The 19515-nt window shown below is 38.2% G+C and overlaps 2 protein-coding genes across 2 annotated transcripts; both read left to right on the top strand.

The window, feature by feature from the left end:
* The first annotated feature begins 7434 nt into the window (after nt 1-7434).
* Nucleotides 7435-8934, top strand: LOC113777594 (receptor-like protein 44). The gene has a single exon (XM_027322740.1). It carries the CDS (start codon nt 7642-7644, stop codon nt 8464-8466), a length of 825 nt encoding a protein of 274 aa, XP_027178541.1. The 5' UTR covers nt 7435-7641; the 3' UTR covers nt 8467-8934.
* A 3559-nt stretch (nt 8935-12493) lies between these two features.
* LOC113777421 (DEAD-box ATP-dependent RNA helicase 16) lies at nt 12494-19488 on the top strand. The gene is made up of 15 exons (XM_027322497.1): nt 12494-12811; nt 12923-13081; nt 13191-13280; nt 13379-13507; nt 13759-13859; nt 14238-14352; nt 14868-14999; nt 15468-15533; nt 15639-15818; nt 16238-16333; nt 16794-16931; nt 17380-17462; nt 18008-18045; nt 18138-18352; nt 19158-19488. Exons 1-15 carry the CDS (start codon nt 12566-12568, stop codon nt 19248-19250), a joined length of 1881 nt encoding a protein of 626 aa, XP_027178298.1. The 5' UTR covers nt 12494-12565; the 3' UTR covers nt 19251-19488.
* Nucleotides 19489-19515: the final 27 nt, after the last annotated feature.

Genomic DNA, 19515 nt, shown 5'->3' with positions numbered 1-19515 from the left:
AAGATAACGAGTGATTAAATGAAATAGAGTCACCAATTGAGTTATTGTTTCCCTATTCAAGGGTTAAAAAACCAAAAAAAAGGAAGAAGAAGAATTGTTGAAGAAGAAGAAAAAGCACAACATTTATGGGATGGAATTCTTAGGTGTAAATTATCGGAGATGGCAAAAACTTTATTAGACAAAAAAAGCTGAAGATGACTAGCGATTGGGTTTCTGTGTCTAAAAGAAGGCCAACGCAAACAATTCAATCCATGAACCAAAACTAAACATGCACCACATATATATATATATATATATATATATATATATATATATCTTAATAAATGAAAGAAAGCAGATACAAAAACTGAAAAAAGTTTCTCCACCAGTACCCTGATCTACCCCCGCCCCGCCGGCCAGAGGCGGTCGTGGTTCGGTTCTGGAACATTTACTACTCCATCATTATTATATCCCTAACTTTGATAGCGAAATTTTACCTGGCAGAGTTGTGTGGTTAAGTGCTAACCTGACCTGTTCAAGCACCAGTAAATGTTCCATGGGGGCAGGGAGCCAGTGAAGACGCACCAAGTATTCAAATTATCGTCCTTTTGTACAAGATGATGATTGGACAATCGGTCCAAGGTGCATTCGAAACGAGTAGCCCACTGCTAGAGGCTGAGTAGTGTACTGTACGAGTGTTAAAATTAAATTAGTGGTAGTATTATTATTAATGCTACGACTCCCCTCCCCACTATTTCTATTAGTCGAGTCAATGGTGCAGCCAATGTCTATCTCTACCACCAGTTCTACAACCAGATGCATAATTAGTGCGTTTCATTGCGTCGCCAAATCCCTAACCTTTAGTACCAACCGTCCACCTTTTTTGTTTTTGTTGGTACTTTATCTTTTACCACTTCATTTTCCAAGCGGTGAGATTTTAGAGGCTCTTAAACCAAAAACCCATAATTACATGCCTTGGAAAAACACACTGATAAACCTGCATTGGTTGGTTCGTTGGTTGATTTTTCAAATGCACCCAAAACCACTCACTACTCCCTCCCTTTTTTTATAACTGACGTTTAAGGTTTTGCACACCAATTAAGAAAAGTTTTTCATTGCTTAAAGGGAGAACTGCACAAATAATCCCTCACATATTGCAAATGTGAAAATTTAGTCCCTCAGATCGAAAATGATCAATTTTAGTCCTTATCAAATAAAAAAGGATCAATTTGAGTCCCTTTTCACTTTTCTGACTGATTTTTGCCCGGAATATCTCACGCGCACACCACGTGACCAACTTTTTAAGGGTAAAAATGCCAAACCACTTATATGTTGACCAAAACCAAAATGTAAAGGGCGAATACTTCCCAAAATTCTTGATGCTCAAAGACTTGACTGAGTCCAAGAATCCTCTATTCCGTAGTCCTTCATTACCCAAATCCCCGCACTAAAAGAAGCAAGAGAAGAAGGAAGAGGAAATTCTTTAGGAAACAAGCAAAGGCAACCATCCAAGGACCCCAGATAAGTGGTTTGGCATTTTGGTAAGGACTAAAATTGAGATAAGGAAGAAGAAGAAAAGCTCTGCGTAGCTATGGTTTCCATGGCTAGTGCAAGCGTAGCTCCTGCTCGATTCTCATACGGCAGGCCTCCATTTTCTGCTTCAGAGAAGCCGAGGAGAACGGTGGTGGTGAGGGCTGAAGCCATAAACCCAGGTATCAGGAAGACCGAAGACAAAGTGGTGGACTCTGTTGTTATCGCCGAACTGAATTTCATTTACCATCTCTTGCGTACTTGATCACTTCCAACTTTTCTGATTACCTTGTTGGATCATGGAAGGGAAACGTGTTTTCTTTTTCCCTTGTTTTGGGAATTAATCTGTCTGGAAGCCTTGTAGATTCATTCTTTGCTCAAAGTAAAATATGAACTTAACAGGCCTTTGTATTCAGACACTACCCTCTAGGCATTAAGCCTAAAACACTGATAGAAGTCAATTTTATCGTGAATGCCTAATATTTAATTATGTTAAGTGCGAATTCAGGCCATAGCCAGGGGTTTTTGATGACACAGTAAAAGTAAACATTCTTTTGAGCGGTGACGGATTGGTTGACTTGTTGGAGCAGGTGTTGGCGGTCTGGGACTTTCCCTTTATGCGATGGAAGCCATGTGAAGCACAATAAGGCTACTGGAGACAATGTTGGGCCTCTGCCAGTGAAGAAGCAGTGACTAGTAAATGACATAGCACTATTATACATTCTTGAATATTCCAAACTTGGTGCAGCATAGTATATCGTGTTCTGATGGGGAAATCTTTGTATGTTCTTAATGCAATATGATGATCTCTATCTGGAGTTGTAATAAAGTGATAGTTTTCTACTCCTGTAGTGGAAATTCCTTCTGATTTCAACTAGTTCAATCAGAACCGGAAAAGTGGTTTTGGCCCTTTACATTTTGGTTTTGGTCAACATATAAGTGGTTTGGCATTTTTACCCTTGAAAAGTTGGCCACGTGGTATGCACGTAAGATATTCCGGGCAAAAATCAGTCGGAAAAGTGAAAAGGGACTCAAATTGATCCTTTTTTATTTGATAAGGACTAAAATTGATCATTTTCGATCTGAGGGACTAAATTTTCACATTTGCAATATATGAGGGACTATTTGTGCAGTTCTCCCTTGCTTAAATCTGTACACTACTTTCCTTTTGTACCCTCATTAATTATCCAATTCACCCATGTTTTCTCGCACTAGAGTACTAAATGGTGCTATTTTACTCGGCCAAAAGCAATGCAAACTAACTCCCACCAAACTAGGAGTAGTAATTAAGAACCCTGTATTGGAAAAGAGAGATAAAAGGGTAAAATTGTGAAAAAATAATTAATATTGTATGGGGATAATAAAACGACAGATAAAAGTACACTAGAGCAAATTTCTTAAACGTCAGTTATAAAAAAATGGAGGGAGTAGTTAATGGTAATTATTGTGCAAGTATTCAAGCTAAGACTAGCATTTGTTCCGATTTCAGAAGACCGACGAATTACACATCATTTTCGAGTCCCTGTCAGTGTCACACACACACACACACGAATGAGTTGCCTGCGCACGCACACACACACACATATACATGTGTGTGTGTGTGTGTGTGAGTTGTGGGGAGGAAGAGTGATGGATTGTGCAGCGTTAATACCCACAAAGTTTGTTTCCGACTTTTCCCCATAGATATTTAGGAGTAAGATGATATATCTGCGGAGGAAAGAGATCATGTTGTCGGAGGGACCAGTTAAGGCTATGGTACAAAATTCTCAGGAGCAACGAGACTGCAACTCCTGTTCCCGACTTAGGACGCAGCACAAACTTCACGGGCCTGCTAGGCAAAAATATGGCTTCTTCCTTCACTTTCAGTGATCCATGAAGCGCTTTTGGATTTAGAGCTTTGGACTTTGCTCCCAACAGCATGTTCATTTGTGCTAGCTTGTAGGAAAAAGATGTTGATTCTGTCTTGAGCAGCTTATTGGGATATGGACTGACATTATACAGTTATAAATGGATAATGTGTTTTTGAGTTAAACACCATGATAATCTAGATTATTGTGTTTAAGAAGAAAACTAGATTGTGTTTAAGTAGCTAGTATCCTAAAGTGAGTTCCATATGGATGAATGATTATGCAAAAACTTCAGCATTAGCAATAAAATTTGAATATTGCAAGCGTGACTCTTTCGCAATCTCCAAACTCACAAAATAATCACTACTTCCTCACCCTTTTGTGTTCGATGGACAACCAAGTATTACAATGGGAAGTTCGTTTTCCATACTCCTATAGTCCTATATATGCTACCTTGATACATTTTTTAAGCTAAACCCTCACCCCGTTTGAGGAATTAAGTACTAAAAGTTACTCAATCCGGTGAAACCAAAACTACATAAACAGCAGCTGAGAAAGTACTTGGGAGTTTTTCGACTTGGTTTCGCGCCCACTGTCAATGCAGCTTTAGGCTGGGTAGAGCATGAGTAAGGTGGTCCATCTTGCCGTCCAAACCCGGTGATAACTTTTAAATTAAGCAATACTTAAGAGGTATCATTTCAGAGAACATGCATAACATTAAAGTAAAACAAAGAGAGAAGAGTGGGAAAGTACTCTACAGTTGAGGGGCCAGAAAAATTGGAAAATCGTCTCCGGCAAGGCCATTTCTTTTCTTTCTTTTTTTTAAAATTAAATTTTTGGATAAATCAAAAGAGCCAAGAGGGGCAAGTCATCAATAATCATCTCTTAACCGTGATTATAAAAGTTTTAATCGACTTTAATTGTTTCATTAAAGCAAATAGGAGTAGTAGCTGATTGGTCCGAAGAGATAAGCTTGCCGCATAAAAAGTGTAATTGAACTAGAATTCGACGTTGCTAGCCGCCCATGAAAATGAAAAGAAGAGCGCATCAAGTGCCCAAAAATTGCCATTGAGGACGGGATTAGTGTTGTCCCCATCGAAACCCCATCAGTCCTCAAATTTTGCAGCAGCTGACCCACCTCCAGTCCGCAACAGAGAACACCCCGTCTCGCTCGTGCCCAGTATTTTGTATTTACTTCCAGTTTCATTTTCACCAAGCCTATAAAGTCTCTAGTGGGATCCTGCCTCCCCCAGTTCTTTTCTTTTTTATTTTTATTTTATTTCTGGGTGTTAAAGACTAAAGAAGAGAAGCTAAGTATTAATAGAAATTAATTCTCATTCTCGTTATCCCATATTCACTACTCCCCAGCACTTCCCCTACCAAACACCCCAAGAAAAACAAAAAAGAGCCTTATGATGTGGCAAAAGCCCACAGCATGAGCATGAATTAGCTCTAATTAATTATGAAAGATCTCGAAAACATTAGCCTAATCGTTTGACAGGGTGGGCGAAGGTCGGGTATCCGCCTCGTCCATCATTTGACTGATCTGACCCGCAAGATCCTTATCTTGCCCATCAGTTATTTTTTTATCCTTATCTGCCTCGCATATTAGCGAGTACCTGCTAAGTTAGGGTTAGCTCAACAGGTATTCGCTTTGTCCCACTTATCATTTAATTTTTTTAAAAAATAATTTATACTAATTTAATTTTATATTTTAATATTTATCTAAAATTTAATAAAGACTTTGTTCTAAAAAAAAAAAGTCTCCCACTAAGAAACAAGCATGTGAAGAAAATACAAGATAAAGGAAAAAATTTAAAAGACTTCAAAATCAATAAAAATTTGAAATAAGTAACACATTTTTTTAAAGAGCGAATTGCGCGAAATGTCACTAAACTATTTCAAAGTGCCGGTTCTGGTCACTAAACTTTTTTATTAGCGCGAAATGTCACTGAACTCGTAAATCTGTACCATTTTAGTCACTCCGTGTATTTGTGCCGTTAGGAGAGACGGAAAGTCACTTTTTTGAGGGCAATTTTGTCTACACTTGTTAAAAAATTTAGACCCTCATTCTTCTTCGTCCTCATCTTCTTCCTCAAAATCACAGCAAAAATTAGACCCACTTGCTGAATTATTTTGCCCAATTTCTGGGTCTTTGATGTCTGATCCTGTGGTGATTTCTTCTGGCCAAACTTTAGAGCGGGTTGCTGTTCAAGTTTGCAAGGATTTAGGGGTTATCCCAAATTTATCCGATGGCTCAACCCCTGATTTTTTCGCTGTAATTCCTAATTTAGCTCTTAAATCTTCAATTATCAACCGGTGTCGACAATCCCGTGTCGAAATCCCCTCCCCACCTGATTATTCTTCCATGGAAACCACCATTGTTCAAGCAAAAACGGCCTCTCAACAGGAACCTTCAGTTTCTGAAACGGAGCTGCTGAGAGGGGTAGAGAATAACCCTCCATTTTTGTTTTCTGCTCGGTTGGAGGCGCGGCGGCGAGGGTCGCTCCCGTGGTTGAGCTCGTGCGCGGTCTGCTGAGGAGCTGGATCTGCGCACGGTGGAGTTGCGCAGAAAGCTGCTGATGGCTGCTGGTGCTGGAGCTTGCGCGCGCTGGCTGCGTAGAGAGGGAGACGTCGCGCGCTGGCCGCGGAAGAGACGCACGGTTGGCGTGCGGCGTGTGAGTGCTGATAGCCGCGGCGGCGCGCGACCAGGTGGGCGGCTGCTGCGCGCTGTCCGCTGGCGGACAGGATGGGCGCGCGGAGGGTTGGAGCTGGAGGGAGGCGGCGTGGCGCGCTGGTCGCACGACTGGAGTGGCGCGCGGCTGGTGGAGATCGAGCGGCGGGTAGCGACGCGATGGGGGCGGCGGCGGACAGCAGGAAGAAGGAAAGAAAGAAATAAAGAAAGAAAAGAAGGAAAAAGAAAAAAAGAGAAAAGGGAATGTTTTTCATGCAATTTGGCGGTGTCACTGGAGAGCGGTCGGCGTTGTTGGATGGCGGCGCGGTGGCCAGCCTGGTGGCAATTTTGCGGGATGGAAGTGAGTCTGACTCGTCCGAATCAACACGTGAGAATTGTGTGGCAGCTTTGTACTAACTAAGTCACGGGAGTCTGAGATTCAGAGGGCTGCCCAGGGAGTCTGGGTTTTTGATTTTTAGACATCAAAGACCCAGAAATTGGGCAGAGAAATTCATGGGCAGAGAAATTCAGGTGGGTCTAATTTTTGCTGTGACTTTGAGGAAGAAGATGAGGACGAAGAAGAATGAGGGTCTAAATTTTTTAACAAATGTGTAGACAAAAATGCCCCCAAAAAAGTGACTTTCCGTCTCTCCTAACGGCACAAATACACGGAGTGACTAAAATGGTACAGATTTACGAGTTCAGTGACATTTCGCGCTAATAAAAAAGTTTAGTGACCAGAACCGGCACTTTGAAATAGTTTAGTGACATTTCGCGCAATTTGCTCTTTTTTAAATATATGTTCCACATTAATTAAACTCTTTTCTATAAAATATAATATCATGACCTCGACAAATGAATCTTGTAAATAAACTATAGGCTCTCAATTCGTAATATAATTTGTTCAATGAAATTGCTCATTTAACTCTAAAAATATTATTTTATAATATGTGTATAAAAATAATATATATATATATATATACACGAGGGCGAGTCGAGTTCCCGTGAATTTTTAATTATGCGGTCATAATTTATCCTGCATCTTAAACGGCGCCCGACACTCTTTTGATCCAATCAAATAATACAGATCATGTATTCTAATTTTCGAGTATTGGATACAATGAATTTTTGAGTTAAAGGATAATTTTACCCACCCTGATGACAAATGACAACACCAATCCCCTTCCTCCTGGTCCGTGCTCGTGGTGCTGGGCTAGCGTGCGGCTTGTCACTCTCATAAGGAAATTACGAAAAATCCCAAATAAAAGCATCCCTCTCTCATTCTTTAAAATTCTTTCTTCGTTGCTTCTTTTTGGTGAGTCCCCTCCCTTCCCCTTTTCTCAGTTTCTGAACATCAGCTCTGTGAACTTCTACTAATCCAATATAGACTAGAGCAATTAGTCTAATTACTTCCATACATAATTGTACCCATCTTCCCCTCCCACCTGTTGCCAACCTGCACTCAGATAGTGCTACAAAAACGTCCCCCCAAGAAAAAAGAATACTTTAGTAACTGCTAAGTATAATAGTGTCTTATATTTCTCCAAACGCATTTTAGTGCCACCAGCCTCTAGCCCCCAACGCAACACCCTCCACCCCCCCACAAAAAGAATGGGTGTTTGGAGCAACACAAGAATCCTGCTGCTGATTATCCTGCTAACGTGCGCCCTACTCCCGCCATCAGAGCCAGATCCAAACGACGAGTTATGCTTAACCCACCTCAGTGAATCCCTTCAAGACCCATTAAAGAACCTCCAAAACTGGAGCAAAGCTACCTTCGCTAACCCTTGCCAAGGCTTCACCTCCTTCCTCCAAGGTGCCACCTGCAACAACGGCCGCATTTACAAACTCTCCCTCTCCAACCTCTCCCTAAAGGGCTCCATCTCCCCCAATATCTCCAGCTGTACTAATCTTCAAGCACTCGACCTCTCCTCCAACGCCATCTCCGGCTCCATCCCCCCTGACCTCCAATACCTCGTCAATCTCGCTGTCCTGAACCTCTCCTCTAACCGCCTTTCCGGGCCAATCCCGCAACAGCTCGCTCTCTGCGCCTACCTTAATGTGATCGATCTCCACGATAACCAACTTTCCGCGCTCATCCCTCAGCAGCTGGGATTGCTGGCCCGCCTCTCGGTTTTCGATGTTTCGAATAACAAGTTGTCGGGTCCGATACCTTCGTCCTTAGGAAATAGAAGCGGGAACCTGCCGAGGTTTAATGCGAGCTCCTACGAGGGGAATAAGGATCTGTACGGGTACCCATTGCCGCCGATGAGGAGCAAAGGGCTATCGGTTCTGGCCATTGTGGGGATCGGATTGGGGAGTGGGTTGTTGAGTCTGGTGCTGAGCTTTACAGCTGTTTGCGTATGGTTGAAAATTTCGGAGCAGAAAATGGCTGCTGAAGAAGGCAAAATTAGTCAACTCATGCCGGATTACTGATTCAGCCTCTTTTTTTTTTTTTTCTTTTTTTGTTCTCTCTTGAATTCTTCTTTTTTTAAAAAAATATATTATTAATGGAGCTGCCACTAAGAATCAATGGCTGGATAGGATTGGATGGAACTTACAGGTATGTTTAGGGAGGTGGTGTTAGTATTGGTAGTAGATTAGCAGTAGTAGTAAATTTTAGTGGCGATGATTGTGATGGGCATCTGGATTGAAGTTCCATGTTGTTGGCTTTTTGCTAAAATTTGGGGGTATTTTCCAACTTCATTTTTGGGGGGGGGGGGGGGGATTTAGTTGCTCTTTTTTTTGTTTTTGTTTTGTTTGCGCCCCCTTTTACGTCTTCGGTTGTGACCGTTTTCCTTCTTTTTTTTTTTCCCACCTTTTGTGCTAAATTTTGGTTTCATCCTTCTGAAACATTTGACAATGTAAAGAATTAACGAATTCAATTACGAGTTAAGGCAAATATATTACGTACATTTTTTTTCTCAAATTGTTTCTTTTACTATAGTGGCACTGTATTTTTTTAGTGCCCTACAGCATTAATGTTAGAGTACTTGTTGATTTTTTGCTTGTGCGTACGCTAAAAGTTGACTTGCGTACGGTTATTTGTGGAGACATCTCATGTTTGCAGAGTTTGACTACTAAAAAATTATTAATTGTGGAATGGGAAACATTCCAGCTGATCACAATCTAATTTTTTTCTTTAGTTTGTATACTCCTGTATTATACAGACTAATTAGCTTTAAATACTGTGGATTAGTTGCTGGCGCGACTAGAATAAATTATGGTATTAGCATTTAATACGATGTGGGATTTGCTGATTTTTTTCTTCCTTTTTTTCTTTTTTGGGTGGTGTCGTGCGGGGTTGTTCGTGGTGTAAACACTAAACAAGGGTCGTGTTTTGTATAATTAGAGAGAATTCGTGATTATGTTGAATGATCAGAGGGAAAAGACACAATGAGTCTCTCTGTAGAGCAAGATGTCAACGGGGCAGGCAGGCGGGTAGTTAAAGTTTATTCCAAGCTGTTGAATCATGGGCGAAAGGAACTCTTTTTCTTCGAAATTATTATTATGATTATGAACCTAACTAAGAATTTAGACTCCCGCGTGAAGGGAGCTTATCCAATTATTAATATATGTTTGAACCACAGTTAGTCAGCCAGTTTTTCATACTACTATTTCTGTTAAGCCAAAATAATGAAGCATATTATTGATGATTTGATACTACTACTTCACAATTTTGAAGTTGGGCACAATGTCAAGATTGATTCAATTAGATATTTTTTCGCAATTCTCCTGACCTGATTAATAGTGATGGTGGGTTGACTTTGTGATTTTGATCGATCTGTTGGCCATATGAAGCAGCGCCAACATCCTAGGCCTAGGTTTCGTTTCAAACGTGCTCACATGCTTTTTAGTATTACTTTTGTGCACAAGACAGACATTCTTTTTTATTTTTTTTTTCTCGAAGGCAATAATTGTTGTATAATTTAATTTATTCAGGAAAGGACTGAACCACCACCGGAACAAACGAATGCACTATGCACCTGTTTGGATTTTTGAAACCAAACCACTTTAAATGTGAATTTTTGAACTCTTGCATTCGACTCCACCAAGCCTTAATGGCTGGGTTTTGGCTACACAAGACAGACATTCGTGAGAGAGAAAAGTTGCTTCCTCCGAAGTTGGGTGCGGTCTTCCTCCTGTTTCTACGCTTCTTCCTTTGTTGTGGATTGTTTTCTCTAATTTGCTTATACGACGTTGGAATTTCAGCTTGAACGACTGAAGTAAAAGTGCCAAAACTTTTGTGGTGACTGCTGATTAGGCTTATCAACATGAAATAGAAGCCACTAGAGCCTGAACTTTTTTTTTAGTCAAAATCGTTGCCACGATTTTTCCGTAAACCAATCTTATCGACTGCTAAAAATTTACAAATTTCTTCATGTTAATTTAATCGGCTCTAATTTTGTTTCCTTTTGGTAGATGAAAATACCAAAAGAAACGGAGGAGATTGATGACTGAAATTAACCCGATATTCCTGTGAATCACTTGACACCCGTGCTCGTCCTCCTCGTCATATTAATTTCCCCGTAGAAAATTCCCGATGGGCTCGACAAATTGAAAGGGCAGCACAGAGAAAAGAAAGTGATGCATGGCACCTTGTATGTATCATCAGATCAAATGGATCACAAGATATTCAACTTCGCACCGAAAGTAAAAGTTAAGTCAAAGTGTGCTTTAATTCCTCTCATTAATGTATCCCCCAAGAATACCATGCATGTTATGGACTCATCATTTTCTGGGCCCTCTTTGCCCAAAATCCCTAAGAAAACTCTCATGAGTCTTCAGACTTTCAGCGGCCGATTCCATTTCCGTCAACTCGGACCAAATTGATTTGGATTTAGGTATGCTTCCCAAAATTCGGGACGAGTACAATATGAGATATTATATGCATATATATTATATAATTTTTTTAAAAAATAATACAATTAAAAAATTAGGCATAAAAATACTTGTTTGGCAGAATATTGCTTATAAAATCGTACGTGAATGGTACGAATGTCTTTGAAAGTTATGAAACTGAAAATACAACAGTTAAAATTACTATATTTTTTAAAAGATCATATTATATTTATGCTAATTTTGACCTATATTCTTGTGTATGAGACATTAAATTTATTAAAATCTTATCAGCTTATTATTTTTATATGTATAAATCTATAGAATTATGTTTTGTTATGTACATAATTATGTTATATGTCACTATCATGTTGTATATAACCAAGAGGATGAAGTCAGTCTCCTTACTAAAATTTTAAAATTTTTTCAAAAATTATAGTATAATTCGTGAAGTATAATACGTCAAAAGTTTATTATGTGTTTTATATGGTCAATTAAAAAGTATATATACATCTTTCAAAATATTTTGAAAATGTACAAATATAAACGTTTTTTTAAATTATGCATACGAACATATAGTATACAAATTTAATACAATGCATAGTTTTCCTCTCTCTTCTATCAACCTTGTTTGGACAACCTGAAATCAAAAATAAGTTCCTCTATGTTTTCCAAAGCTCTTAGAGGAGATTGTGATCAAAACTTACTAAATTAGTTTCAATCAAATTATAATAAAATCATTTTCTAGCTCAACCACGTTTTCTATTAGTGAAAGAGGTTTAGCTTTTATATAGACAAAAAAGTTTCACTTTTATAGAGATTTTTTTTAAAATAGAGAGTTTACTATTTAGCATGTTGATTGAACTTGGAATCATCTATCCAACTTTATGTAGTCATGATAAAGAAATCATAGGATAAAAAAAAAATGGAAGCGAAAGGGCAAAAATCATACTAGAAAAGAAATAATCACATTCAGAATACCATATTTAGAAATGATTATATTTAGGGCTACAATCCATCTCATCCTACCATTCAATCTAACCCAATTCTCAAAAAAAAAAAAAAAAGGGCTCATAAAGAAATCACAGGACAAAAAAAGGGGAGAAGGGGAGCGAAAGGGGAAAAATTCATACTAGAAAAGAAATAATCATATTCAAAATATCATATTAAAAAATAATTATATACACGTCTACAATCCCTCTCATTAGACCGTTTAACTCAACACTCAAAAAATAAAAAGTTTTTTTGAGCATTCAGAATATCATCATTAACTAATGTATTGAAAATTCATTCAAGCCAAAAAAAAGAAGAAGAAGAAGAGACCGACGTATTCAAAATTAATAAGCCAGCGTTTCTACAAATATATCAATTAATTGTTCCAAAAAAAAAAATGCACAGACAAAAAGCAAATTTTTTTTTCTTTTTTGGGGAAGAGATACTAAGAAAGACTGTATAAGTCGTGATTATTTGATCCGCGGTAAGATACCACGCCTCTAACTGTGGGATGCTGCACGCCTAAAGGCGTTTGATTTAATATCACGAGGTACCACGCCCACTCAGTTCATTGCAAAAGCTACGTAATTCGACCCGAATTACCCGTTTATCGTCATTTGGACTGCTTCCTTGTCAGCGGAAAGCAAAAGCCCTACCGGTGCAGTCTTAAACCCTCAGCCATCGTTTCTTTCCCTCGAATCCAATGGCGAAGAAAAAACAGAAATCATCGCAAAATAAGGATAAGAATCAAGAACTAAAGGAGCAGCCGGTAGTTGTAGAGGATGAAGCAGCAGCAGCTAAACAAGAAAAAGAAGACGAGGAGAAGGAGGAGGAGGAAGAACGGAGTTTCGAAGACCTTGGATTAGACCCTCGCCTAATTCGAGCACTTATCAAGAAAAACATCGACAAACCTACACCTATCCAGCGCGTCGCCATTCCTCTCATCCTTGTAACTGACTTGTTGAATCAATTTTGGTCAGTTTCTTGATTTGTCTAAAAGTTACGAATTCGTTTAACCTTTTTTTTTTCTTTTGTTGGTTGTCTATCTAAATTGTTGCAGGAAGGTAAAGACGTGGTTGCTCGGGCAAAGACTGGTTCAGGAAAGACCTTCGCCTATCTCCTACCTTTACTTCAGAAGCTATTTTCTGACTCGCCTTCTAAACATAACCAAGCTCCTACCGCTTTCATTTTAGCTCCTACTCGTGAGTTATGCCAACAAGTATGTAATCTTGATTAATTTGAGCTAGTGTTGTGAAGAAAAATCAATCTTATTGAGGAATTAATGGCTTAGTTAATAGTATTTTTGTTTTTTGCTCCTCATTTTCTAGGTTTATGCGGAGGTGATGTCGCTAATTGAGTTATGTAGAGTGCAGCTGAAAGTTGTGCAATTGACTAGCAGCATGTCTAATTCTGACTTGGTCAGAATTTACCTTCTCTTGTTTTGGTGCCATTTTATAATTAATGAGCTTGGAGTTGTATAATTCAATTGTTAAACATGGGATGTTGGTGGCTGCAGAGAACAGCATTGGCTGGGCCACCTGATATTATAGTGTCTACGCCTGCTTGTGTACATACATGCCTGTCAGATGGTGTTCTTCAGCAGAAAGCTGTTCAGGATTCCTTGTCCATTATTGTCCTCGATGAGGTGTGAATTCAAACTGTGCAATATACCTTAGTGATGATATGGATAAGAAAAAGGGTTGGTGCATTTGCTACAACATGATTATTGAAGAGGTTCATTTATCGAGTTTCTAAATAGGTGTTAGCACCAGTTTAATTAGTATGGTTATAAGAACCTCAAATACTTTCGAGGAAAAAATTTGTAATTTTGATGGTCTCAAGTTTGTGGATGGCTTAGTGGTGAGAGAAACTCATGATAGTTGTATTTGATATCAGGCAGATCTTCTTTTGTCATATGGATATGAAGATGATCTTAAAGCTCTTACGGCGCATGTCCCTAGACGTTGCCAGTGTCTTCTCATGTCAGCAACCTCTAGGTTTGATCCTGTTCTATAATGCTTTAGCAGGTTATGCCTATCTGTGTTGAAATTAAATCATTATCCTAATATTTTTGTTTATATTGCATCGGGTCCAATACTCTTTTCTGTCAGTTCTGAAATTCATTCTTTTGCTTGTGGTGGGGCATACCACCGATGGCATTTTTGGCTCATGCTCTTTTAGAAAGTGATATTTTGTTTTCTTTGACTTCAATCTCTGCTTGTAATACTGAAGCATGTCATGCATGAAGCTTTGTGAGAAATTTACTGCATTCAGTCATTTTATTTTTCCTCGTATGGATCGGATTATGCCACTTGCCTCTCATTGCTTATTTGGCAAATACCTTACACTGTTTTCTATCATGTGACATTTTGCAGTGCTGATGTTGAAAAGCTGAAAAGGCTTATTTTACATAATCCCTACATCTTAACTTTGCCTGAAGTAGGAGACCTTAAGGATGACATCATCCCCAAGAATGTTCAGCAGTTTTATGTAAGAAATTTTCTGCCTGCAGTTGTGAATCTTGTCAACATATTCTTGGTGGCAGTTTTGCCCCTGCAAATGAAAACTAGAATTACCATACTGGCCAAGAAGCCAGAAAATCTGCTATTGCTTCAATTCTTATATTTTGTATACTCTGTCAAGCTTCATTACAGCTCTCCAATGGAATACATACGTCATACGCAACATGCCTTGTTTAAAATTTAAAAATCATACAGCAATGGTTATAATTTTGCGAAATTTGGTACAATCTAGTTACCCTCTAAGTTTCTGGTCTGCAGCATATCCCAAGGTTATAGTGGTTTACAACCTTTTACTGACATAATTGCTAAAGTAACAGATGATTTGCTTCTCTAGCCTAATCATGTCTGAATAGGGTTGGAGCTTTGTCTAATGAATTTATGCACATATAAGTGACTCTGTAGATATGCATAACAGTACTGTATTACATTGGAATAGTTGTTGTTATTTCACATTAACTACGTAAAATTATGTCTTGCTATCAGATATCATGCAGTGCCCGAGATAAGCTTGTCCACATCCTTGCCCTGTTGAAGCTCGAGCTTGTTCAGAAAAAAGTTTTGATATTCACCAATGCAATTGATACAAGTTATAGACTGAAGCTCTTCTTTGAACAGGTACTCTGACTCTTCTAATTTGCTTTCAATTATTGCTTTGCTATTGTCTTGACTTGCTAGTGCCAGTTATTTGTGGGTTATCATCTAATATCTGCTGTTTCTGATGTCGACTGGGGACTTCTGGCTTTAACCAATTTAGAAGTAACACAGGGAATAGTAAGAAGATGTTCTGCGTTTCAATTTTTCATCCCCCTAATTTGCATATAAGGACCTTTCAATTTTTTCCTATTTTTTATTTTTATTTTATTATGATTTTTTTTTGGGTGAAAATCTAAAGCTGTAGACAGATGGAAATGGGTATCAGTGGTCTAGGAATTATGGTTATCAGATCTGGGGTTTAGAAAACTTGCAAGTTCAGCAAAGTGTTGATCAATTGTATTGTTTCTTGATGAATTTCAATCTGATTGGTGAGGCAAGTATGGTAAGCCTTTATTTACAACTTCACCAATTAAGTGTCCCTCTGTACAGTTTGGTATAAAGTCTGCTGTTTTAAATGCTGAGCTGCCCCAAAATTCTCGTCTACATATCCTTGAGGTAACAGTTCTACTTGCTGGATTGTAGTCAACAAGCAGCTATCTTTATGATGATATGACTAGTCTTATTACCACCGGTCTAATTACTTGTTTCATGTTCTGTCAGGAGTTCAATGCTGGACTTTTTGATTATTTGATTGCGACTGATGACAGTCAGCCGCAAGAGAAAAAGAAGTTTGACAGTGGAAGTAATGCTGTGCAGAAGAAAGCCAGAAAGCATGCCAAGCAAAAACTAGATGCAGAGTTTGGTGTTGTGAGAGGGATAGATTTCAAAAATGTGCACACGGTAGGCTGCTTTTCTAAAATACATTTTTCTTGACACTTGAATTTTTTTTTAAAATTTTTGCACCACATTCTAGACGTCATATTGCAGTATCTTATTCTTTGTTACAATATCTTTACTTTGATGTATGATTTTTGCAATAAGCGCAGGTATCATTATGCATAGGTTATTATATATTTGGAGATACTCAGACAGCATATATCTACTTAATCTTCTTATTACAATCAAAGTGGATGGTTGCACGATTAGTAATTAGTATGTTACTATTGATTGAAAATTTTGAGCTTTTCCATGTATGTTGTTTATCCTACCCTTGAGCTTTCTTCCATACAGGAATTGCTTTGCGTATCATCTACTTGTCTGTGGCTGATGAGGTTGTCAGTTTGATAATCGACTTGTATTGATTCTTTTCTTTCTTGCAGGTCCTAAATTTTGAGATGCCTCAAAGTGCTGCGGGATATGTACATCGAATTGGACGTACTGGAAGAGCGTATAACACTGGTGCATCTGTCTCTCTGGTAATTTTCTAAAGACTAAATTGGAATTACTTTTGTAACTGAATTTATACCCTGACTTCCAGATTGAATTTGGTTGATCTTCATTTTTTTGCAAGCAGAACTGATGAACAGTAGGATTGCTTGAATATTGACTAGAATCTTCGGTAAATCATTGGCTCATATATATCCATGTTGTAGAAGTTCTGTCATCCTTCGCAATCATGGTTTTGGTTTTCAGTTTTTTCTTTGTGTTTATTGCATACTGAAATATGCCTTTTATTTTTTATATCAAATATTGGATTGTGCTATAGGTTTTGCCCCTATTTTTTGCTGTTATTTTTATATCAGAATTCCTAATATATGTTAGAACATGAATAATGTCTCCCCTAATATGATTAAAGTGATTATGGTAATGAATTTAAAATTATTGTGATCATTTTCTTATATGTTTCTTATCTCCCTCTTACTTGATCTTGAATAGGTGTCCCCTGAGGAAAATGACATGTTTGAAGATATTAAATCCATCATCGGTGAAAGTGATAATATGGACTCCAATTTTATAGCTCCATTTCCGTTGCTCACTAAGAATGCTGTGGAGGGCTTGAGATATAGAGCTGAGGTAAATATTGCCTTCCTTTACTGCATAGTAAGTTGTAACTTTTTGAACTTATTATGCATTAAGCATCTCTTTATGCTTACTTTGCTTCTGTGCTTCTATATATGCCAAACTTAAGTACTGCATTTGTCAAAGTATGATAGAAGTGATTAATCTATATTCTAAGTAGAGTCCTTTCCATTGTGTGAATGCTCATTTCGTAAAGGAACTAGGTAGAAACTCTTCAATGGCTTTCTCTAATTATTCATGTATGTATGTTTCTTCAAGGGTAAGTTGGTCATCAACTCAGTCACCTTGGTTGCTGGACATTTCTGAGAAATTAAAATATTTACTTTTGTTATGTTAGGATGGTGATTATTAACAGCAATTAAATTGTGATTTATGTTTAGAACGGTCATCTTTGGTGTTGTAAAATCAGTACCGTGGAAGATGTAAATGGCTATTTTTTCAGGATGTGGCAAGGAGTGTGACAAAAGTTGCTGTGAGAGAATCTCGGGCACAGGACCTTAGAAATGAAATTCTCAATTCAGAAAAGTAAGTAGTTTTCTCACTTTAGCTTATGATTGGGTTGGCCTTATTTTGCCTGCAAGCTTTCAGTTAATTGCACCTTGGAAGTTGCGATGCAGTTCACATATCTGTTTTAGAGTTTGTTGAATTTGATCCCTTTGTTGTCATGTTATGCATTAAGATGCAGATGATAATTCTTCATACTTTGCATATGAGCACTAGACATGTTCCATTGGAAGGAGATGACATCTCTGACTGTGACATTGGACTTGGGAGTTGTTTAAGTGGATGCGAATTAAACGTTCCTCTACATCTGAACACTATATTTGATTGTCAGGGAGACATTGATTTTGACTTTTATGTCTTTGAGGTAGTCAGTCACTAGCATGAGTAGCCCGTGTGGCCAAAAATTTATGCTAGTCATTTGTGATCATGTCTATTGTTTTCATTTTAGCTTTGATATTGTTTTGACATGCTTAATTTATTTGGATTTGCATGCATGTTATGCTTTCTGCTTATTCTTGCATGGTCTTCTATCTTGCTTTTGAGCTAATTTATATAGTTTTGATCAGGTTGAAGGCTCATTTCCAAGATAATCCCAGGGACTTAGGTAAGATGAATTATTATTCGTGGATAATTACATTGACTTTGCACATGACTTCTCTTCAGCAATTTGACATGTATATTTGTTTCTGGGGAAAGATCTTTTGAAACATGACAAGCTTTTAAGTAAGAAGGATCCGGCTCCCCATCTACGTGATGTGCCCGAATACCTCTTGGACCCAACAACGCAGGAAGCCCGCAAAATTGTAAAGCTTGCGAGAGCTGCAATGGGCAATAATAACACTGCTCGCCGCAAAGGATTTAAGGGCAAGTTTAGAAAAAGTAGAGACCCTTTGAAAACCTTTTCTGCTGAGGTACGTTTACAATATTTTTTCTGGTCTTCATTTGCTCAATGATTGTACTAGCAAACATGGGTGCACTCGGGGTGGGATGCTTTTTAATATTTCAAAATTGTAGAATTTTCCTTTATAAGTATTAAAATGTTCAGTTAGATCCTTGTAAAAGTTAATGCCCCCTCTAATATTTATGACAAGTGAAATTCACCCCTGTAAATTTGCCATCTAAACTCATTTTTGTTCCCAATTTCCTCGTAAAGAACAGAAGGTAAACTCAGTTTATCATCTTAGTTCATGTTTATCATCAAATTGGGTACAAATTTTTGGTCGGTAACTTACATATATCATTTGTGTGACTAAATAGATATTCAGCATTTAGAATTCATGTAACAAATAGATAAATTGTAGAATTTACATCACCTTTTTAAAAGTTAACTATTGTATCGAATGTCAGTTTCACACCCCAGAAGGCATGGGACAATGGTTAAGTTCCATTAATGATCTCAAATTTATTGTATAAAAGTAGGTATCCAAATCAGTAAATGTATGAAAGAGATGATAGATTGAATCGGCGACCATGTCTGATAATGCAATGGGGCCAAAAACAAGTTTAGATTGCAAGATGGAAAATCTACAATTTCTAAAACTCTAAGAGGACCAAGCTCTCGCATTCGCACATGCTAGCATATTTTGCAAAATAATACAAAAATTACTTTATACAACTGCATTACATCAAAATGTTGTTGAATGGCTTGCAATGGTGGTGGGTCGAATAGCTTGCAAGGGCAGATTTCTTATGAATTTAACGAAGCCTTGGTTTCAGGCATCAAGACGACCTTCAAAAGGTGGGATAAGGAGGAGGGGACCAGGGTGCGATGCCAGTCATAAGCGCAAAAGGAAAGAGGCTGTCGATTGATTTGTTGCGCGCTCGCTGGAATATTTCAGCTCGGGAGGTTCTCAGTCCCCAAAAGTTTTGTTTTATATTATATATGATTGGAATGTTAAATTTTGATATCCAGCATGTCGTCCCGTTCTTGTCCATGTCTCCATGGATCGTCACACAGCATTTTGCGTGCTGGGGCGATCCTGGGCCAATTGCAGTGTCTGAACTTTCGGAATTGATTAGTCTTACAAGTATAGAATTCTTTTGGTGATGGCGCATGGCGTAGATTGTATCCGTC

Source organism: Coffea eugenioides, chromosome 7 (assembly GCF_003713205.1).
Source record: "Coffea eugenioides isolate CCC68of chromosome 7, Ceug_1.0, whole genome shotgun sequence".
NCBI classification, from domain to species: Eukaryota; Viridiplantae; Streptophyta; class Magnoliopsida; order Gentianales; family Rubiaceae; genus Coffea; species Coffea eugenioides.
The sequence above is the reverse complement of the archived record's forward strand: the minus strand, read 5'-3'. Positions and strand labels throughout refer to the sequence as shown.

Excerpts from the sequence above, each read along its gene's own strand:
- LOC113777594 (XM_027322740.1), top strand. The coding sequence starts at position 7,642 with ATGGGTGTTTGGAGCAACACAAGAATCCTGCTGCTGATTATCCTGCTA.
- LOC113777421 (XM_027322497.1), top strand. The coding sequence starts at position 12,566 with ATGGCGAAGAAAAAACAGAAATCATCGCAAAATAAGGATAAGAATCAA. Across the intron at positions 12,812-12,922 it reads TCGCCATTCCTCTCATCCTT|GAAGGTAAAGACGTGGTTGC; the intron begins GTAACTGACTTG and ends AAATTGTTGCAG. Across the intron at positions 13,508-13,758 it reads CCATTATTGTCCTCGATGAG|GCAGATCTTCTTTTGTCATA; the intron begins GTGTGAATTCAA and ends ATTTGATATCAG.